The sequence below is a fragment of the Patiria miniata genome, unplaced genomic scaffold (genome assembly GCF_015706575.1).
Source record: "Patiria miniata isolate m_02_andy unplaced genomic scaffold, ASM1570657v1 HiC_scaffold_28, whole genome shotgun sequence".
Lineage (NCBI taxonomy): Eukaryota > Metazoa > Echinodermata > Asteroidea > Valvatida > Asterinidae > Patiria > Patiria miniata.
Genome location: NW_024037067.1, coordinates 1,695,471 through 1,718,850, shown reverse-complemented (window position 1 = coordinate 1,718,850; position 23,380 = coordinate 1,695,471). Strand labels below are relative to the sequence as shown.

At 39.7% G+C, this 23,380-nt stretch overlaps 1 protein-coding gene across 1 annotated transcript in view; it reads left to right on the top strand.

The window, feature by feature from the left end:
- LOC119734671 (dynein heavy chain 3, axonemal-like) overlaps nucleotides 1-22,714 on the top strand; it is a gene marked incomplete in the record, with an annotated part of 84,981 nt that extends 62,267 nt beyond the window's left edge. The window contains 25 exon segments of the mRNA XM_038208195.1: nucleotides 1,638-1,805; nucleotides 2,448-2,584; nucleotides 2,967-3,252; nucleotides 4,253-4,420; nucleotides 5,391-5,608; nucleotides 6,208-6,319; nucleotides 6,939-7,295; nucleotides 7,650-7,851; nucleotides 8,160-8,362; nucleotides 8,855-8,959; nucleotides 9,608-9,874; nucleotides 10,687-10,848; nucleotides 11,956-12,116; nucleotides 14,279-14,436; nucleotides 14,666-15,235; nucleotides 15,743-15,849; nucleotides 15,954-16,097; nucleotides 17,057-17,220; nucleotides 17,782-17,935; nucleotides 18,174-18,302; nucleotides 18,723-18,988; nucleotides 19,329-19,417; nucleotides 20,087-20,208; nucleotides 20,722-21,018; nucleotides 21,345-22,714. Coding sequence (XP_038064123.1) covers nucleotides 1,638-1,805; nucleotides 2,448-2,584; nucleotides 2,967-3,252; nucleotides 4,253-4,420; nucleotides 5,391-5,608; nucleotides 6,208-6,319; nucleotides 6,939-7,295; nucleotides 7,650-7,851; nucleotides 8,160-8,362; nucleotides 8,855-8,959; nucleotides 9,608-9,874; nucleotides 10,687-10,848; nucleotides 11,956-12,116; nucleotides 14,279-14,436; nucleotides 14,666-15,235; nucleotides 15,743-15,849; nucleotides 15,954-16,097; nucleotides 17,057-17,220; nucleotides 17,782-17,935; nucleotides 18,174-18,302; nucleotides 18,723-18,988; nucleotides 19,329-19,417; nucleotides 20,087-20,208; nucleotides 20,722-21,018 — 4,746 coding nt within the window.
- Between the last annotated feature and the right edge of the window lie 666 nt (nucleotides 22,715-23,380).

Below are 23,380 nucleotides of genomic sequence, written 5' to 3'. Positions count from 1 at the left end.
AAAAGAATACCCAGCTGTCTTGTAGGGCGTCTTTGATTTTCATGGTTGACATTTGGGACTCGAGCAACCTGCCTTTATGAAATTATGTCTTTTCGAATAAATATAGTGCATGTAGCTCGGTAAAATCGGGGGGGAAACAGATCGGCGGCAGCTAGCTGGCCGCTATTCTCATCGTGTTCAAGATTTCCCTGCATGCTTGCAATATAATTGCACCGTATGGTCCGAAGTTTTCGAGAATGTGGTCTGAATTCCAGTATCCAGTGAAGCAGTTCAAAGTTAAAAAACAACAGGCCTTTCGTTTTCTGATAAAACGGAGGCCACGTCTGAATAAACCCTCCACGTTTCTGTGATGTCAACTACAATCACCACCTGCCATCAATTGTGATGCCAGTACAATCATCCCTGCACAGCTAATCTGCAAACCCAACTAAGTGCCGCCCAATGCCCCAGTGACAAGATCGTCATCCAATCCTGAAGTTCAGTTTAAAAATTCTTCATTGTCATTAGTTGTTAACTTGTGTCGTCGTTCAGCACAGATGTTCTCACAGGCCTTATCCGAAAGCGCCAACTCAAAGAATTTCCTGGCCCACTTATCTCCGAAAAAGATACATTGTAATACAGATGCAAGTCGGCTGTCAATCATTGACTGGAAGCTCTTCTGAGAAGAAATTTATTTGAAAGACACTAATTATTTTACTCCTAGGAAAAAATGTATTCCTCTCTTGGTCCAAACTGTAATACAACCTGTAATTAGCCCCAAGAAAACGGGTCTAACATGTTCCAAACCAGTAACATTTATGAAGTATATTTGTTTCTCTCTCCTCGTAGAAAACTGTGTCTGAAAAAAATATTAAATAATAAAGAATAAATCCCCCAGTCTATTATTTACGGGCCCCCTCAGTACAGAGACACAGAATAAATTATATACGATTTATGTCCGGTTTTTCTTTTATCTAACAAAAACGATCTAGAGGCCTAATATACCCATGGCCATTACATTTTACAGGTCTTTAAATATCAGGAATACTCGTGTAGCATGAAAACAAATTAATAAACCCCCATCCTATTTTGTACGAACCCTTCAGAAAGGCCTTCAGAAAGCCTAGCTTTATTGTTCTGCATTCCTTGTCTCCTTCACGATAAGACTGTCCGCCCCTCAAAGAAATTTCCATGTGTTAAATCCCATTTAGTGAACAATACACCTCCAACAAAGGTCCTGAGATGGGCTGGGGCTTGGCCAGGACGGTCAGACGCCCGGCTTTAATGATTGCCAGGTTACCTTTTGTTGGATGATTTAGACACACAAAGTAAGGATTAGGTGGCCGAGAGGCCGCGGCCAAGTTCAGGCCTTTCAAAGGCTTTCCTGCGTCATTGTATTTGCCGTGCTCCCTAAGTTGCAACCACCTCTCACCTTCCCAGCAACAGTGTTAAATTGAAAATATGTCTCATGGAATTTTGAAATTTCTCTGGGAAATATATCAAGGAAAACTCAAGGAATTTAGTTTTCATAAAGTGCTGGGAACCCTGCTAGATGTCTTGTTGAAATGGACAGCAATGATTTTTCATATTTTGGCAAATGATATTGATTTTTCTGACAGTAACTTTTAAATCCTCACATCCTTATTTGAAACCAACAGGGCAGGAAGATTGAAGCCACTCCGCTGGCCATGTACAACTTCTTCATAGAGAAAGTCCGCAAGAACCTGCATGTGGTGTTGGCTATGAGTCCAATCGGAGACACGTTCCGTAATCGTCTCAGAATGTTCCCCTCACTCATCAACTGCTGTACTATTGACTGGTTTCAGGTGAGGACGTCTGTCACTATCAAACAGACTATGTTAAAAGTGGAACTACTGTTTTTGTCTGTGATATCGTACTGTATTCCATACTTACACATAGCTTATAAAACAACTCAGAACTCTTTTGAGTATTCCCATATTAGGAACATTTCAAAACTGAAACAGTCGTGCTTGTATTTCAAATATTGAAAACTGAAACAGCCAATCCGATGGGCATTCTGACCAGCAGTTGCAGATGGGACCACATGACATGGTATTGGTGCTCTCAGCTGAAACACTGTGTGTGTCAGGTTATCTGGAGATTGGAGAGTTTGCTATGTGGGTACTATGTTAAATGTACAAATGGATGTTTACATATTGTGTGTTGACATCATGCTCTTTTCTAACTTTATCCCAGAGGTGTTTGCTGTAAGAAGAGCAAGGTACATTGCTCACACTAGAACACTATTTTGCACATTTTTTACACTAGAGGACCATCGTATGCAAAGAGTATTGAGTTGTGGCCAAAAAAACTCCAGTCTGTTTACTTGGAATTTCAAGCAATGTCAAGTTTAATTATGTGCTATATAGATCTTGAGTCCCTCTACTGTGCAAAATATTACCAACAATTTGCTGTTGTTGACCTTTTGCCATGTGGCTTGTTTGTAGCCCTGGCCTGAAGATGCCCTTGAGATGGTTGCCAACACATTCCTGGAGGAAATTGAAGACATGGATGATAATGTACGCAAAGAATGTGTCTTCATGTGCAAACACTTCCATGAGAGCGTACGCAAACTCTCAGAATCGTAAGTCAATTACACAGTTGCAGGTTTCACATCTATTCATTCATAGACATAGTGAATTGTTTACCTTGTAAAACTGTATTATCCAGATTCTACCATTGAGGATCCAGTAAGGCATTCAAGTCTGCAGTTATGCAGACTTGAAGTCAAGTTTTCACAAAAATTCATACGTCAATCTTAAGGCAATCACCAGCAATCATGATTCAAGTCAAGTAGCAAACTATTCAAATGAACCATGACAAACCTGCCTTTGTCACTATTAATCATCCCCTTCGACCTGACTTGTGATTTACTTTGGATGTGAATTATGATTGACTTGTGATGGAATTAACTGCAATTTTGCTCAGAGGCATTGTAATAGCATTCAGCCTGATTATTTGGGCAGATTTCTGGACCAGTTGCGTCGCCACAACTACGTGACTCCAACCTCCTACCTAGAGCTGATCCTGACCTTTAAGAAGCTACTGAACCTGAAGCGGGCTGAGATTCTGATGCTCAAGAATCGCTACCTGGGCGGTTTAGAGAAACTAGCCTTTGCCTCCTCCCAGGTAGCTGTCATGCAGGAGGAGCTGACGGCGTTGCAGCCTGAGCTGATCAAGACCTCCAAGGAGACGGAGATATTGATGGAAAAGATTGAGCAGGATACCGTGGAAGTAGAAGCACAGAAGGAGGTCAGTCATCCTATCAATCATTAGTGTCCAATTGTCTGACATCAAAGTACCATGTGACCATCTGGGTTCCCAGTGATCGGCCAGCGTTTGGTTAGCAACCATGTTGTGTGTTGTAAACAAAACAGTAGGGCTTACTTTCACGTAAAAAAACCCAGATTCTTTAATGGCATAATGGTCACTACCAGTGCCGTGTACAGTTGTTATAATCGTGTCGACCCAGTACTGGGTGTTGACTCAGCATTTTTCTCATAGTTTTTGCCATTCATCACAGCTTTGAAGTCTTACCTACTACCTAGTGCGCCCGGCGCTATTCATCTTTGCCTACTACATTTGTGAAACTGACTTTCTGCTTTCCAGATGTAGGCTGGGTACGTGGATCAGTGAGAGAGGCCTATAATGGCTTGTTTATAGTTGGTCACATGATCCAGGGACTGAAATAAGGACATGCAATCGTCTTCTACACAGTGTGTAGTTGCCACTGAAGTTTCAGTGACTAGTCACTGAAGGTTGACATTCACTACAGTGTTAAGATAATCTAACTTTGACTTTGTCCCTGACTTCACATTTCATCATTAGACCAATTAAAATGCCTGATTGGTTAGAAACTAAGTTGACAATATAGTTTTGAGCATATTGACGACCTTGTTTTTGTAAAGCAGTTGCTCTCTAAAATGATAATAGAAATAGAACCCCATTTAAAACTATTCCACAAAAATTCAAGTGCTCATTCGTGTATGCAAATTTCTAATTTATACCTAATGCTAGAGGGTGCAACACGAAATTTATATATTTCATAAATTCATAAATATTATATTAATAACTTAACAAAAAGAACCCAAAACTGCAGAATAATAATCATTAAAGGGTATTTTCTTTCTCAAGTTATTGAGAAGTTTACTAAAACAGGCTACTCCTTATCAGGAGAGAGAGACATATTTAATAACTGAGAATTTGTGCAATGAAAGCTATTTTATTGTTTGCCATGTATTTCTATTTGTAGGTTGTAGCTGCTGATGAAGCTGTAGCCAATAAGGCAGCTGAAGAGGCTCAGGCTATCAAGAGTGACTGTGAGAGCGACCTAGCCGAAGCCATTCCAGCATTAGAAGCAGCCCTATCTGCTCTCAATACCCTAAAACCTAGCGATATCTCTATGGTTAAGGCAATGAAGGTAGGTATACAGTGTACTAGCCTTTTACATCTTATGGGATGAAATACCATTCATTTTGATATTTTGTAGGCAAGATCTGACTCGGATACCAACCATGGACCTTTTTGTGGATAGATCGGAAGTGTGCAGTAAAGGTATGCTGTGCGTTTCATCCTGGGACAGTTGCGCAATGAACGGGGATCTTGTGCAGCACGAAGTGTCCCATAGTGCATCATAACATACACCTTCACTGCACATTTCCGGTCTAGCCGCTATCTGTAAAAAGTGACCTTTTACAGAAAAGGTCTTTAAAAGCTCTGGGGGACTGCCTCACTCAGTTCATTAAATTTAGAGTTACAGAAACTTCAAAAACTTCCTGAATACAGCAATCATGTTCTACTTACCAGGCTTTTTAGTTTTGTTGGATTTGTTTTAAAATGTTGCTCATTTTGGGCATCACTGTAACATCTTTCCTTGATCTTGATATATTGCGTTTTTAAAACAATGTGGAGCTTGACTGCTAGACAATCTATCTTTAGGGATCATATCAGCACACAAAAACATAGCTGCTTAAGCATTATTACACCATTGTAGGAGCAAACAAAATTATTTCAATCTACTCGTTCCATTGAAAGTAGATAGTTAAGACGCTGGCACCTAATTGAAATAGCCCTTAGACATAATGATGGTACTCTCTGTTTAACGTGTGCGCTTTCCTATTGGAGCCAGGAAGGGACAAGAGCCATCAAGCTCGTAAACGGAAGCGCACTTAAACAAAGCATGACATCATTATGTTGCGGGTCTATTGTTGCACTTACTCTATATGATCAAAATATGTGTGCAGCTTAATCTTGCATTAAATATCAGAAGACTTGTTCAATTTTTTGATAATTAAAAAAAACCCATAAAAAACACAAATTGTTGAGCACAATACATCAATCCAGTAGGTATTTCAAGCTGAGATTTCTGACTATAATTACTTTGATTTCAGAACCCACCCAGTGGTGTCAAGTTAGTGATGGAGGCTATCTGTATCATGCGTAACATCAAACCAGAGCGTAAGCCAGATCCATCGGGCTCAGGCAAGATGGTGGAGGATTACTGGGGACCCTCCCAGAAACTACTGGGTGATATGAAGTTCCTGGATATCCTCAAGGCTTATGACAAGGATAACATCCCTCCTGCTGTCATCAAGAAGATCAGAGACAAGTATGTATCTATCTAACCAGGCCATACTGGAGAAAAATGCAACAACAAAAAACCCCAAACGAATGGGGGTGATTTTTTCCTGATTTTCAGATTTATTGATGTTTTTAATCTTTGATATGTATACTATATATATATGTTAAGGAAATAGTATTAAAATTGTGGAATCAAAGTGTTTTTAAGGGAAAACAAGTGGCATCTGTCATTTTAATGACTACAAAACTTGAAACTTTAATGGTCTTTTTCTCAATATTTCATTTCTTTCGATAAATGCCAACTTTAAACAGCCATAACTTGTCAACTGAATGTCTGATTGAAGTGCAACAAACAGTATTGTTTGGAGAATTTTGTTCTCATTCCTAATACCTGCAAACCCTCATTTTGGCCAGTATGTCTCATTTTACCAGAACGCCTCACATATTTCATTCAATTTTGGGGTAGAATACCTCCTTATATGGTCATAGACATTTTTGAAATGCATGAAATTGTGATTTTATTCCAATCACCTAACTTTTTGTGCTGAGGAATTAAGATACAATATTCACCATGAATTTGAAATATGTTTCAGTTGTGGCTTTTGATTGCTCATTATTTGTTGCCAGGTACATGCCTAATCCTGACTTTGTGCCGTCTGTTATTCGTAATATCTCCACCGCCTGTGAGGGTCTGTGTAAGTGGGTCCGTGCCATGGACGTCTATGACAGAGTTGCAAAGGTAGGTATTGTACAAATCAATTCAAGAATACTTTTAAAGTACCTTGAATTTTTGGCCACATTAAATATACTTGTAATATTTGTGTGAGGGACGTTTGTGCAGAAATTAAAAAAGAAGGAAAAATACCTACAATGATAATCACTTTCCTGTTCTTTACAGTATTTTTTTTCATAACATTTATGATAAAGTCACAGTATTATTAGCTGAGCTAACAATTTACAGAATAAAGGAAATCTGTCAAATTGGGTCTAGTTTCATGAGACTGTTAGGAAAAAGATATTGCTGAGCAGAGAAAGCTGGAATTTTATGACTTACAAATTGGTAAACAAAGTAAAGAGGAAATGCTATGTAGAAACAAAACTCAGCCGTTCTAAACATTACACGCTGTATTCAAACTAATGCACACAAGTAAGGTATGCTCGGAATTTCCTGGGTAACGCTGTCAATATTGCCAATTATCCACTCTGCCATGATGGCTTCATTGCGCTTGCAAGGGGCTGGCTGTATGAGGGGGGATCAATCCAAAATCTATTCTTGGACCAAAATTAGGGTTGAGAATTTGAATCAGGATTATAGAGTTGAAGTGCATAGAAAGTCCTGGTTGTTGTTTGTGTTTCAGGTGGTAGCCCCAAAGAAAGCCAAGCTAGCTGAAGCTGAGGCAGAGCTAGCTGTACAAATGGACATGTTGAACACTAAGCGTGCCCAGCTCAAGGCTGTAACAGACAAGCTACAGGCCCTGAATGATGAGCTAGATGCCATGGTAGAGAAGAAAAAAGACCTGGAGGCTAACATTGAGCTGTGCTCTCAGAAGCTGGTCCGTGCTGAGAAGCTGATCGGTGGGCTGGGTGGAGAGAGGGATCGATGGAATGAGGCAGCTGGTATGCTAGGAGAGAAGTACATTAAGATCATTGGTGATGTCTTGATCTCATCTGGTGTAGTGGCTTACCTGGGAGCTTTCACTGTGGACTTCAGGCAGGTAGGTTTCATAACAGTAATTCCCTAGTCAGTTTCAGCTACATCCTGGTAGATTTTCAAGGATTGGGGAGGGTAAGAGACAGAGAAACAAGGAAGCATTGAAATTTTCCATTGTCAACAATATATGGAAGAAATTGTGAGGAAAGTTTTGTGAGATAATCAAACTATTACACTGTTTGGCTCCTGTTCTTAGATCTGACAACTTTTCTTGAGTAATTTTGTTATTGAAGTCATTCATGAATTTAATCCTTGTAATAAAAAGTTTCTTGTCCAGCACCTGCTGAGGTCATCACAAGAATGTGTTGTTCGTATTTGAGAAATCTTATGCAAATTTCCTTTGGTTGTTTTTTTTCAGCAAGCGACAGAAGAATGGCAGAGCCTGTGTCAGGAACGATTGATACCCTGCTCAGACACCTTCTCACTGAGTGCTACCCTAGGGGAACCAGTCAAGATTAGAGCTTGGAACATAGCCGGGTTACCGGTGGACTCCTTCTCTGTGGATAATGGCATTATAACGTCCAATTCACGCCGCTGGCCTCTCATGATAGATCCACAAGGTGAAGAACACAAGGCAACAGGATTATCAAGTTTCTGGCTAACAACGTCTGTTTGTTTTTAGTAGATGAGTATTGATAAGAATGAAAAGCCCTAATGTTATATACTTTAGGCTTCCATATTACTTTTTTTATAATGTAAAACAGTCTGTACTTTTGTTGGCATAATTTTTTAAGTAAACACCTGTTGTAACATAAAACAGACATCCACAGGCAACTAATTGTTTAAACCGGCCAAGCACATATTTATTCCCTTATTAAATTCTGAAATAGTTAAGAACAATTGGTAATGAATTGTTTCTGTCCTACAGGTCAGGCCAACAAGTGGGTTAAGAACATGGAGAAAGCTAACCAAATGTCCATCATCAAGCTGTCTGACAGCAACTACGTGCGCATCTTGGAAAACGCCATCCAGTTTGGCAAGCCAGTACTGCTGGAGAACGTGGGTGAAGAGTTGGATCCATTACTGGAGCCGATATTGCTCAAACAAACATTCAAGCAACAGGGAGTTGAGGTAAGCTGCAGATTTTGAAGAAGAAAAAAATAATTTTGCAGCAAGGCCTTGCTTTTACAAACACAACTAACAATAGATAACTAATCACTGTTCATGTGCTTGCAAGTTGAAAACTAGCCAAAGAAAATTTCAATTAACTGTGTAAGGTTGAAACAAATTTGAAGTTGTGGGGAATATTCTTATATCATATTCTAAGAAGACAGATTTACACCATGTCTCAACTGAACATTTAGTAAAGTTTTACTTGAACATTAAGTAGGATTTTTAATTTTGTTTGCAAGCTTGTGAATTGTTCTCGCACGCCCTCAAACAACACTGAGTATAGTACAGTGTTTATAAAATATGTTGCCAAAGGGCAAACCCTAATACAAAATGTACACCTTCCTGACGTTAATTCAACCTTATCAAATGATTAAGTAAGTTGTCTTTGATTTGCATTAGTTCCTTTGTGTTTGAAAAATGTAACCATAATTGTGAATTTCTCCATGACAGTACCTGCGCCTGGGAGAAAACCTAATAGAGTATTCCCATGACTTCCGGTTCTACATCACCAGCACCCTCCGGAATCCACATTACCTGCCTGAGATCTCTGTCAAGGTAGGGTCAGCTGCTTCCTGTGTGTCTCTCAGACTTCCGTTAAAGCTTTGAAGATATGCCAAGTGAAATTTCCATTGATATTTACATAGCCGCCAGTATATCAGTTCATATACTTTTGTATAGGATTCTTCCTAACGGTATATACAGCATGAGGAAATTAAAATTTGGTACCACCTATCTGGTTGGGCGTTCTTGGTTTGTTCCTTTTGATTGTTCTGTTACGTGCATACCATACAAAACTTGACATAGTATTTTCTTAATAGTTTCTTTATACATACAGATTTAAGCAACATACAGATTTAACTGAACATTTAAGTTTAGGAACCAAAATGTATAGGAAGAAAGAGATATATAATTTTGAAATGGTTCAGAATTTTTTTAATGCACTATTCTTCAAAATAATTTATTATAATCAGTCACTAATATTAAAGACATGATTTTTGTTGAGGGAAGGGTTTGTCAACCAGCTAAATTGCTGTTGATGTGTGATTCTGGGTTCTGCATTATCCTGAATAGTTTTCTTGAGAGCTATATACATATTGGTGGTGTCCGTACCTTGGTTTATCTTGATTGATCTGATTAATATTCTACTGTCATGAGTACATGCACACTTCACAAGTCTTGTTCAATACTCTTTGCCATTGGCAGGTTGTCTTGCTGAACTTCATGATCACCCCGTTGGGTCTGCAGGACCAGCTCCTAGGCATCGTTGCTGCCAAGGAGAAACCTGAACTGGAGGAGAAAAAGAACCAACTCATCCTGGAGAGCGCTGCCAACAAGAAGCAGCTCAAGGAGATTGAGGATAAGATCCTAGAGGTTCTCTCCTCATCTGAGGGGAACATCCTAGAGGATGAGAGGGCTATCAAGGTGCTGTCATCATCCAAGACACTTTCTGAAGAGATCTCTGCTAAGCAGGTACGACCCAGCTTCTAAGCAGAAAACACTGCCCAGCAAACTTACTAATTCAATAATTTTTGAGATGGAACCAGGCTTACGCTCAGGTAGTATGCACGCACTCCGGGCTCCTTCAACCAATAAGGTTGACAAAGGTCCCAGGGAGTGCCTGAGTGCAGGCTCTGTCTTGGTAAAGTAATACATATACCTGGCGTGTCCGAGCATATGCATAATGTCAGCGGGTGGCTTGCAGCCACGTAATGGATGTAGTATTTGAGAAGCTGCTTGTTCTCAGCAATGGTTAGGTCCTAACCATCATAAGTACTGATACACAATTCTTATTCTTTTGAGAACGACAGCTTACCAGGCTCAACGATTTCACAGGATGTTTTATACTGTTATTTACTTACAATCAAGTGGGCTATTTCATAATATTTTAGTAGTTTTGTTTTTGAGTGCTTGCAAATGATCCTATATGCTGTTAAGAACGCCTGTGGCATGTGCACGAGCGTGGTTCCAACTAAAATATTGCTTCTAGTTTTGTTTGCTGAATTAGTCTATAGGCAGGGCAAAAATCAAGTTTGGCTAGAAACCTGTTCTTCCAAAATTCTGTGCTTACTACCACCATGAAATTGCTCCCTTAGGGTTCAGTTTCAAAAAGCTGCTAAACAAAAAAGTAACCTGGGCATAGATTGATGTTTGCCTTGGCTGAATGGTTTGCACACAACAGTCAGTTGTGTATTATCTTCACAAAAGATTCAAAAATAATGTTTAGCACAATTAATAAAACTTGATGTATTTGTGTACCTTTGTTTACATTTGTTTTTGTCTAGGAAATTGCCACAGCAACAGAGAAAGAAATTGATGAGACTAGGAACGGATACAAGCCAGTAGCGATACACTCAGCGACGCTATTCTTCTGTATCTCTGATATGGCCAACATTGAACCCATGTATCAGTACTCACTCACATGGTTCATTAACTTATACCTGCAGGTAAGACTGTCGACCCATTAGCATCTTTATTACATTGTACAGGGTGAGTCAAAAAAAGCGGAATCCAAACCCCAATAATTATATTTCATATTTAACAAAATATTTAGCACCAAAAATAATGATGACTGGAAAGCAATTCAAAAACTACTTTTGGATGAAAAAAAATTACTGAAATTGGTCAATCCGTTCAAAAAATATCACCATTTGAACACAATGACCCTAAAACCCGTCTCGTCCAAAAAATGCGATTTCAACAATCGTCGTCACAATTGTCGTCAAACATCAGCGATGAAATCTTAGTTTAAACGTTATCAATAGGCAACAAAGTCCTTTTGAAGGCCCGTCTTTTAAAAAAGTAGATTTTATAAATCATATTGTTTGCCTAACCAAGGTTGTTAATCAAAATATTGTGTGATACAGTTGGTGACAGTTGTTGAAACAAGTATTCTGTGTCATTTTCTTTGTTGTTCCAAACAATCAAAACACACAATAAATTTATTTTTTGGATGAGACAGGTTTTAGGGTCATTGCGTTTAAATGGTGATATTCTTTGAACGGATTGAGCAATTTGAGTAATTGTTTCATCTAAAACTAGCTTTTGAACTTGGCTTTCCAGTCATTATTATTTTTGGTGCTACATATTTTTTTAAATATGAAATACATTTTTCTGGGTTTGGGTTCCGCTTTTGTTTACTCACCCTGTATTACATCGTATTTATTCCCTGAGATCTTCAGAAAAACCACAAGAGTGCTCGGGCAGTTTTGAGCAGTACTGTGAGGAATGGGTGCTGCTTTTGTAGTCGTTGGTTGAACAACCTTTATTTTGTTATACATTGTATTCATTAAAACAAATATGTTATAATGAAAAGGGTATCAGTTTTAACTGTGATAAAAGTACTGTAATGAGCTTTTGTAGTCAAATCCCTCACAATTCCTCACAAGTCCATCACAAGGCCTCTAAGTCACTGTCACAATTTAGCTATTCCTTTGTAATTGTTCATCCTCCGTTGATTGTAGCCAGACCTGTGAAAAGACTTAAATCAAAAAGTTGTATTTTGTGTGGACCTGTTTCATTTACACATGCATCATTTTGTGGTGTTCCTACAGTCCATTCAGAACAGCAAGAAGTCTTCGGAACTGGAGGAGAGAATCGAAAACTTAAATGAACATTTCACTGACAGCATCTATAAGAACGTCTGCCGCTCGCTGTTTGAGAAAGACAAACTTCTCTTCTCCTTCATCTTGTGTATTGGAATCATGAAGAGCAGGTTAGTGGGCTCATGAGGTAATACATACCTGCCAACTGTTCCGATTTAGGTGGAACTGTTCCGATTTCGGAGATAAAAAGTGCCCGAAAATCGGAACGTCCCGAAAGTTGCGAGAGAAGAAATAATAAAAAAAATATAACAATTTTTTTTAAAAATTTAAAAATGCCCCGGCCCCGTCTATTGTATTGAGGGCGCTATTGCCGCTACCATAATGGTATAAAATCCGCCTCGCTCTTATGTACGACAAAAGGGACGTAAACCAGACTCAAACATCATCGAACAGGCCATGTCCGAATAGGCTGCGGCTGCAGCCGTACGTACGCGCGCACAGGCTTGTGCGATCGGCCACAACCTATAGCCGCAGCCAATAGGTGCCAATACTGAGACCCGCTACGTCATCCGTCTGGTGTACTGCCTCTCTTGCGTGCTTACTGAATTAAGCGTGGGCCAGGCACGGCGCGGTGGACGTATTGATGCCATGTTTGTTTTCCACACACGTTGTTTCTTCATAGTATTCGGTGGTTTTTCGTTGATATTTTGACCGTGCTGAGTCGCACTTTTTTTGTCAACGTTTTTGTATGAGCATCTCAACTGCAACATGGACCAGGAGGATGATACACTGAAGGAGAAAAAGCAGCGATGGAGTCAAAAATTCCGAGAGGAATATCGTGAAAAATTTAGAAATGGCAAATGTGTATTGTAACAGGCCTAGGCCCCTATGTACGTACACCCGTACAATGATGTACGAACTTTTCCAAATAAAATTGTACTTGCCACTGCTTGTACAGTGTAGCCTACATGTAAAATGTATTACTGTGACTGAATATCTACATGTGATTAACTGTGAAGCATGTAAGTCAGCAGTCATTTATTCTTAAATTGTAAAAAATTTTGATCAGCAAAAAACGGCTGGAAAATTCAGAAAATTATCCACTAAATAAGATTAGTGTCTGTTGGGTCTGCTTCTGGATATCATGTAACATTTTAGGCACATGTACATGTACATGTACTTTGTATGATTGCCCCTGGACCCAACCCATTAGTGCGCGCGCGTGCGCCTGCGCCGCTCACCGTCATGACCGTGTGTGATGCGTAGGCACCCTGTTCCTCTTTCTGACTTTTCAATGTTGGCAGGTATGGGTAATACCTTAGAACCCAACCAGCCAAATCCAATCTAACCCCACACAGACCCAACCCAACTCGGCCCAACACAGCCTAACCCAATCCAGCCCCACCCAAACCAGCCCGACCCATCCCAATCCAGCTCAGGCCAGCCCAGCCTAACCCATCCCATCCCATCCCTACCCATCCCAACCCAGTCCATCCCAACCCAATCCATCCCAACCCAATCCGGCCAAGCCAAACCCAACCCATCCCAAACCTACCTAGTCCAATAGAACCCAGCCCAACCCAACCCAGCCCAACCCAACCCAACCCAACCCAACCCAACCCAACCCAACCCAACCCAACCCATCCCGACCCAGTCCATCCCGATCCAACCCTACCCAACACAACCAACCCAACCCAACCCAACCCAACCCAACCCAACCCAACCCTACCCAACATAACCAACCCAACCCAACCCAACCCAACAACCTAACCCAACCCAACCAGCCAACCCAACCAACCCAACCCAACCCAACCCAACCCCCAACCCAACCAACCCAACCCAACCCAACCCAACCCTACCCTACCCTACCCAACCCAACCTTGCTCAGCCCAAACCAACCCAACTCTGTTCAGCCCAACCCAACACCAACAGTCCATTGCAACTAAACCCAGCCTAGCCCAGTCCAACCGAACACGAACCCAATGATTGTAAAAACCCAAAACAGCTCATTCATACAAGCAGGGCCCAATTTCACGGCGCTGGTAAGCACACAGTTTTCTGCTAACAGAGCCTACGTCTGTTTCATGGAGACCGTAAGCATAAGCACAGCAAAAGACATGCTTGCCTCAGAGGAATGGGACGTAACAATAGAAATCTCCATGCACGCGCGACCGTTAGCGCACAGACGCCGTGAAATAGTGCTTAAGGTTAGCAAATTTTTCTGCTATGCTAAACACAACTTTTCTGCTAACTGTTAAGCAGCGCCGTGAAATTGGGCCCAGGTGATTTGTCTGGTTAATCCTTTCCTATTCCTTATTGTCTGTTTTCTCAGAGGTAATGTTGATGATGAAGAGTGGAGGTTCCTTCTGACAGGCGGAGTAGCCCTGGACAATCCCCTCCCTAATCCATGTTCTGATTGGCTGAGTGACAAAGCATGGTCAGAGGTAGTACGCTCTACCAACTTGGCAAACTTGAATGGATTTAGGGAACGTAAGTAAAGCAGATACCTCAACAGAGCATTGGCAGATATTTTAGCAAATTCTAGCACCCTAGAGAAATTCCACTTTTGAATTCCTGAATTTCTAATAGAACTAAGAATTGTTTTCATATATGCATATCATAAAAGCAAAAGACCATGGTCAATAACATGCTTTTTGTCTTTTCATTGTTTCACATATGATAAATTTTAAGAGTTTTGTCTCCATTTAATCACCACCAGATTTTGAAGAGAATCATGCCACATGGAAGCAAATCTATGACTCGGCCACACCTAATGAACTGAAATACCCAGTACCCTATGATACAACCAGTGGCTTGGCACGCATGGTCATCCTGAGATGCCTCCGCCCAGACAAACTAGTCCCGGCCATCCAGGACTACATTGTGGATAACATGGGGCGGAGCTACATTGAGCCTCCAACCTTTGACCTAGCGGGGAGCTTTGCCGATTCACACTGCTGTGCCCCTCTCATCTTTGTCTTGTCTCCTGGTGCCGATCCCATGGCTGGCCTGCTCAAGTTTGCCGAAGACAAAGGGTTTGGTGGCAGTCGTATCCAGACCATCTCCCTGGGCCAGGGACAAGGGCCCATTGCTACTAAGATGATAGAGGATGCCTTGAAGGAAGGCACCTGGGTGGTCCTGCAGAACTGTCATCTAGCCTCTAGCTGGATGCCTAAACTAGAGAAGATCTGTGAGGAAGTGATCGTGCCTGAGGCTACTCATAAAGAGTTCAGGGTGTGGCTGACCAGTTATGCATCAGATGACTTCCCAGTTTCCATTCTACAGAATGGTAAGAACTTAGCTTTATATTTGACGACATCAAAACACATCAAACATTGACCCGTATAGGCACGAGTGATTATTTTGTCAACTTGTATAATCATGGACTCATTTACACATCAGTTGTCAGTGGTTGTTATATGTACCCAAGACTCATGAACCATTCAGATGAAGGAAATAGAACTGGGAAAACAGTGTGATAAGTTCCTAGATGTCAGTGATGGGCTGTTTAATAATAAATTTGCAGTTGTATGGTGGTGTGCTTTGTTGGCCAGCAAGACAAGCACAAGTCTCTACATTTCTGGCATTTCATGTAAAGTGTGAGAGGCAAATATAGAAACTGTCATCGGAAACTGTTGTTGCCTGCAACAGATGCAATTGGCAACAAAGGGCGACAGGTCAAAGTAATGATTGTAAATACCGCTACATTTAACTTACAACAAATGCGATGTGTATACAAGTATAAGGTTGTCATTGGAATATTTTTTCATCCTCGCATGTCATGTTTTATGATCAGGTGTGAAGATGACAAATGAACCACCCAAGGGATTACGTGCCAACCTGTTGCGTTCCTACCTCAATGACCCCGTATCTGACCCTGAATTCTTTGAGAGTTGTAACAAGGTGAGTAGGCCTGCCATGTCTTTGCAATTTCTTGGTTTTTTTCACAGGTTTTATTAGTTAACATGAATTTATGATTCTGTTGTTCATTTTGTTCCTGTGCACAGCCTGAGATTTGGCGGAAGCTGCTGTTTGGCCTGTGCTTCTTCCACGCTCTCATGCAAGAGAGACGTAAGTTTGGTCCGCTGGGCTGGAACATCCCCTATGAGTTCAATGAATCAGATCTCAGGATCAGCATGAAACAACTGCTGGTAAGTTCACGCAAAGACACCATAGGTTTGTGTGAAAACACAGTGTGTCCAGCCCACAAAAAGCCTTACCACTGTCATTTACTGTGTTTGCTCATTGTGGTTGTCACTGGACAACCACAGAGCTGTTCCCAAATGTTTTTGATTGTCAATTGGACAGTACAAAATGATTTAATTATTTTTCCAAATTTGTTTAACTATTAACATTTAAATTATTATCTTTAATAATAGTACTCCTGGTAAAACTGGAAGTGAAGTTCACATGACCTTTATACTCCTATATACATGACGTCATAACATGAAAACAATAAACTGCATGGTAATAATAATGCTGTATATTTATCTTTGATTGTTGCTTCATGCTACTACAAGGTGTCAACCCCATCATATTTATAATTCATAAGATATGATATAACAATAAGTGCATCAGTAAAAATGTGCTGCATAAATATGTCCGCCTGTCTGCAACAATCAGATGTAAAAAAATCAAACGGGCCTGAACCCCCTTCCCCCTGCCAAAAATTCCTGGATTTTTATGTCCCTGTACATTTATGGGCAATTCCAGCGTTACGTTATGTCTGTGGCAGAGCTTTTAAGAGCTCAGTGAATAAACCTGAATTTTTTTTTTTGTAATTGTGTATATCCATCATCTAGTAATGGTCAAGGAGAGTACAGACTGGTTTTTTTTATCATTTCTCTGAATCATTAATAAGATATGGTTAAATTGGCTCGGACATTACACTACCTGGAATTTCCCCTCAAAATTCTTTTGCCTTTTTGATTTCAAATGGGAGAGTGCAATTCAGATCCAAATGAAACTCTTCTTTAAACAAACAAAAAAAGGGAGGAAAATTAGAATATACTTTGTTCTTATGTAAAAACAAGTGCCATGTATTCACAATGATGGAAAATATGTTCTTAGTGTTACATTAGCCTGACCTCTGTACCTGATTGTTTGTCAGATGTTCCTGAATGACTATGATGATGTTCCCTTTGATGCTCTTACCTACCTGACTGGTGAATGTAACTACGGCGGCCGTGTCACTGATGATAAAGATAGACGTCTATTAACATCACTCCTGTCCAAGTTCTACAATGATAGGATACTCGTGGAAGAAAAGTTCCCGTAAGTACAGCTTTCTTTGGGGGGGGGGGTATTATTTAGGCCGAAACGAAATGATGTGTTTACTGTAACCCAACCCACCTAGAATGTCCAGTTTAGTACAAAAGACTGATGGACAAATAAATAAGTTACAATATTCAATTATTTTTCTACCCACCTTCTTGGATAAGTTTTCAGGGCGTTGCTAAAAACAGATATTTCTTTAGCCCTTATTACAGTGGTGATTCTTCATTGTAATAGCAACTGTTGAGCAGGTGCTCAGTGCTTAGGATGTGCTCTGTGGTGCCTAGAATAGATTTAAGTTCAAGGCCCAATTTCCTTGAACTACCCGGCAAAAGAAAATGTAGAAATTGTTCTTGTGAAAGCATGACGTTGCTGAGAACCAGTCACTTACAATGTAAACATTGCATAATGTCTTGGCCGGTACCTGTGTTTGCTATTTAAGCAAATGATATCTGCGCTAAGAAACTCAATGAAATGGCCCCAGGTCACACACAGTTGAAACTATTGAGGGAAAGTTACCGCGGTCTGAACCAATCTAACTTCTATGTTTCAATGTTACAGGTTTTCCGACAGCGGTGATTACTACAGTCCAATAGATGGTCCATACCAGGTCTACATTGACTACATCCGTAGTCTTCCCATCATTCCTCACCCTGAGGTGTTTGGTCTCCATGAGAACGCTGACATCACCAAGGACAACCAGGAAACACAACAGGTATGGTGTGCCTAGTAGTTACAAATCTATTCGAATTGTAATTGAATTTTGACAAAACAATTCTTCATTTAAAAAAATAATTGTTCTGGTGCTGTTCTTGAAAAAGAAATTGTTTCATGTTGTGGATTTCTAGCTTCAGCTAGCCTTGAAGTGAAGCAGTTTTTTTCTTGAAATTTAATTACTGAAACTGTTCTATTGATTCCTTTGTTGAACTGCTGATTTCTTTTATCCCTGCCAGCTATTTGAAGGCATTTTGTTGACGTTACCCCGGCAAGCAGGAGGCGGTGGTAAATCCCCTCAGGAGATCATTGAGGACTTAGCGGTTGACATTCTATCCAAACTACCCCCAGATTACAACCTGGAGTATGTAAGTACCCACACACCTCACCAAGAAACACCTTGCTATTACATTTGGCTTGCACATCATAGACAGTCCATGCCTATATGAAGGTCTGTAGACTCAAAATACTTAAAATACTACTACTTTGTGCAAATTCAGAAACAAAAACAACAAACATACTTATGCATCAATGCAGTGTGACTTGCAGTGATGTAGTACTTGTACTTGTACTTGAGTACAGTATTTGGTACCTGTACTTGTACTCATGAGAATGTACTCGTACCCACACTCGTACTCTTTACAAAGTACTCACGTGTACTTGCACTCATGGGAATGTACTCGACTACAACACTGAATGTGAGCATGTCACTAAGCACAATCTACTGTTCCTACATAGAGTTCAGACATAAATCAGTTAATTTGTTTCCCAAATGCTTTCACTTGTAGGTAATGGAGAAGTACCCAGTTGTATACACCGAGTCCATGAACACCGTCTTGCGTCAGGAACTGATTCGCTTTAATCGACTGACGTCTGTGGTCCGAAGCTCCTTACAGAACATCCAGAAAGCCATCAAGGGATTGGTGGTCATGTCATCAGAGTTGGAAGATGTGTTTGACAGCATGTTAGTGGGCAAAGTACCAGCAATGTGGGCCGCCAAGTCCTATCCCTCACTCAAGCCGTTGGGAGGATATATGATTGATCTCTTGGCTAGGTGAGTTGAATGCAAGAGTTTTGTCTATCACTATACCACCCTGTTACTTAATTGGTCCTCATATTTTATTAAACAACCATATTCAATCAGACAGCCAGTAGAGCTTAACAGTGACTTTCACTCTTAGCTCCATAATTTTCAAAGGAGTGTTATGTCATCATTTCTGAGTAATATGATAAACATCAACTATGTTGACTTGTATGTTTAATAGTTAATTAATATATTAGGTTTTGCCCTTCACCCACCATTAAGCATGTTTTTCTCTGTTTCAGAAGTCCAGTTAATTTTTACTTTCTTTGTTTTTTCCTTCCTTTGTTTGTTTTTTCCTTCCTAATAACAGACTAAAGTTCTTGCAGGACTGGATTGATCATGGAGTTCCCAAATCCTTCTGGTTATCTGGGTTCTACTTCACACAGTCCTTCCTGACGGGTAAGGATATCCTGGTATCATATTGACTGAACGGTGTGGGGAACAAATTGCATTATCAAATGGCATTCCGTCTATATTACTCTTCAAATACAATGATGGATTATCCACTGCCAATTTCATTTAGCTGCTGAACACACACACTTCACGAAAGCACAGTTTAGTTTTCAAATCTTTCTATCATGTGATGTATTGGTTACAAATGGTTCGTGACTTACAATTGCAATGTACACTAATTTGCAAAGTAAAATGTTGTGTTTCTGAAGTACCATGAAATTTAAAGATCCATTCCATGTACTATTTTCGAGTTTACCTCGAAAAATAAATGTTTTTTTTTCAATTGCTATTGTCCAAGCAATATAAAAGTTATTCCTTTTGAATGAGCCATCGAAAGAAAAAACATCCACACAAAACTTGAATTATTGGCTGCCTCTTTTTCAGAGGGTTGCAGATGCCCAAAATCAGAATGTAGTTTTTTCTTTAAAACAAAACATACAAATTGAATAGTTGTTAGAACAAAAATTATTTCTTGAAGAGCACGGGAAATACGTATTTAACTTGGCATCAAAAGTCATAAATTGTATTTTCAACCCAATTATCCAAGTCCTTCCTCTCTGCATTGCAATGTCACCACAGTGACATAGCACTAAGCATTATTCTTTGTCTTGACAGGCGTGAGTCAGAACTACGCTCGCAAGTACACCATTCCCATTGACCACCTTGGCTTTGAGTTTGAAGTGACTGAACATGAGGAGACAGTTGCAGAAAAGGCCGAGGATGGAGCGTATGTCTATGTAAGTAGCCATTAACTGCGTCTGCTGACTGCGTCTGCGCTTACTATGGCCACTATCTGCTTACAGCACTAGTATAAAAAAAATGATGTGTCAAGTGTGTAAGCACACGATCCTTAGTTGGATGTACGCCAAAATTCTTTAACACAATCAAAATCGCTTACCGTTAGCACAGAATTTTCTGGAGCAGAATTTTCTGTTACAATTAGCAAATTCTCTGCTTACGGAAAGTAGAGCCGTGATATTGGGCCCTGGCCACTCCCCCGTCTCCCGTCAACCTGCTATCTGGGGTTTATGAGTTTTGATAAGTTTTTTTCCTTTGTATTGTGTTATTAATGTTCATGCTCCTTTTTAAAATGTTAAAAATATTTTGATTTTTGTATCTTCATGAAATACGCTGTTGTTTTCCTGCCCGAGTAAGCACAACTTTTCTACTTGCTTTGGAAAAGCGCCATAAACAATGCACTCTGTCCCTTTGTGAGTTTTATGACTCAATACATCTTATTCTTCTCCCAGGGACTGTTCTTGGAAGGTGCTCGTTGGGACCGCTCACTCATGAGACTCAATGAATCAAATCCCAAGATCCTGTATGACACAATACCAGTCACATGGCTCAAGCCAGGCCGCAAAGCTGACTTCAAAACTGTCCCTACCTACACCTGCCCCGTGTACAAGACCAGTGCTAGACGAGGCACATTGTCCACTACTGGTCACTCTACCAACTTTGTCATGTTGTTGGAGCTACCGTCTGATAAACCTCAAGCCTACTGGATTAACCGTGGTGTGGCATCATTGTGCCAATTGGATGATTAGGTAGGTAAGAACACAATTAATCTGATATTGTGATTCAAGATGGTAAGCAAGAAGTCTAAGGATTGCTCAAAGATGCACTTTTCTTCTATAAATAAAGGGATATTTCAAATGCATTGGCACATGTACCTTAAGAAAGCAAATAGGTTGCTCATTTTCATTTTAAAAGTTTGCAGTGCCACCCACTTAATTCCACAATTCATGCTATCTAGACAAAGCATCTGATTGTGTGGGTAACATGTTTATTCACATTGGGCAGGCAGTTTGAGTAAAACTTTTTTAGTAATTTGGTGATTTTTTCCGCTTTTCTCTCCTTTATTCCTGCTCAGGTTTGCAGTTGACGTCTTTCATTTTGCAGCTAATTGGAGAGATGTTACGAGAATTCCAGCCTGATGCTCCATACGTTTGTTGACGTTTTGTGTTACAATTTCAATTCCAGCATTATACAGAATTTAGCCTCTTTTCCATGGTTTTCATTTCACTGTGTGTGATGTAATGAGCATAATATGTTAATAGGTGTGGACATATGATTTTTAACGATTAGATTATCCTGCCTTATACTACAGAGAGTGTGTTTATATATGTTGCATCATTTGAGAGGAAAAATCCATCACGACTTGTTTACAAATTTGACTAGATCATTTAAAAACACATTGAACAAAACGTTATCCTTTTCTTTATGTACTTTCAAACATGGCTGAAATTTATAAATATGTAGTGAACTACTTGGACCTGTAACTGTGTTTTGGTTATTTTTTTTGGGGGGGGGGGTCTCCGAAATGAAGTACTTGTAGTATATAGTTTTGATATTGGCTTGCCATGGGAGACACATTTTACAAATAAATATAGCTTGCTTAGTTTAAATATATTCTGCAGTGTGTGAAGCATTATGTATATATCTTTTGTACATAAATTGAATTGGAATTCCAAATATCCGTCCAACTTTTTAATATCAAATATCTATATTCTGAATGCTAACACAAAATAATTATAGCAAGTTGCTTGACTTCCATATTGATTCCTGTTTGTATATTGCATTTTTTTCCTGATGTGAATATCTTTCATATTCATTTTGTTTGGCAGTATGCTGTGCTTTGGTTGTGGTTTGTTTACTTATTAACATACATGTATTGATTGGAGCAGGTGCATATAATCCCATCCATATAGAAACACTAGGATGATAATGCAAATAGTATAATACTATATAACAATTAGTCAAAGTGAAACTCCCTACCCTACCATTACTCATATTTATGACCAATTCAGGCACAAAACATTCTAATTGTATTCAAGACTTGACAGAACATGACTCAGGTGACAGGATTGTTGATGAAATATTTGTGGATAATAAATTGGAAGAACAAAAGGACTTTGTTAACTTGCACAAATCATAGCAGCGTTGAAAGTGATTTGGAGTAACTCGTGTGAAATGATTGATTTTCCAGCGTGTAAATGACGCACAATCCCTGTTGAATTTTGACTGAACAAGGGTATGTGTGTGTGTGCAAATACTATCAGAAAAAAACACCACCTACAGAATTGATTGAATAGTTCACTGAATAGACATTTTGTGGTGATGTTGTGATTTTATGCAAATGAATTATTTGGGGTTACATATATTGCTTCCTGGTGGTTATAATACATTGCTATACACTGTACATATTAAGTGTGTTTGACAATAAAACGATGTTTTCCTCAATCATGCCATGGCTTCTGTTATTTAATAAAAAGGTTACATGGTATACAAGTGAACAAACGAATGAGTAATAGGGCTTACACGTAACTATACCGTGGAATATGGGATAACTTTGCTTGACATAATCATTACAATATAGTCATTTTCACATTAAAAAAAAGCCCATCATGCCCAAAAATATTGGCTGTACCAAATATTTACAAATTATATTAGTTATCTCGTGAGCGCAAAAGGAACATGGAATAATGTAGTTTGTGTCTCATATGCCACAAGGCAGGCAGATGGAACACAGATGCACTACATTTTCCGTGTTCAACAAGCGTGTGAGGGACAACAAATTTGTCTTCAACGTGACACACAGTAAAGATGGAATGTGGATGCTGTAGAAACTTTTCAGCAGTTATTGTATTACATGTGCATGCAGCAGGAATGGCCATGATACTTGAAGTACAACACAGACAGTGCTATATGGGATATTGTTATATCGTTTCTTGGATACTGCAATTCCATTGGAATAAAAAGGCCACACGTCCAGTCTATACAAATAACTGTTTACTTATACACTGCATTGCATATAAATTACCTCATATACACTGCGTTGCATATAACTAACCTCTGCTTTCCCTACTTGGCATGCAGTGCAGCTGGACAGATAAAAACAATTTTAAG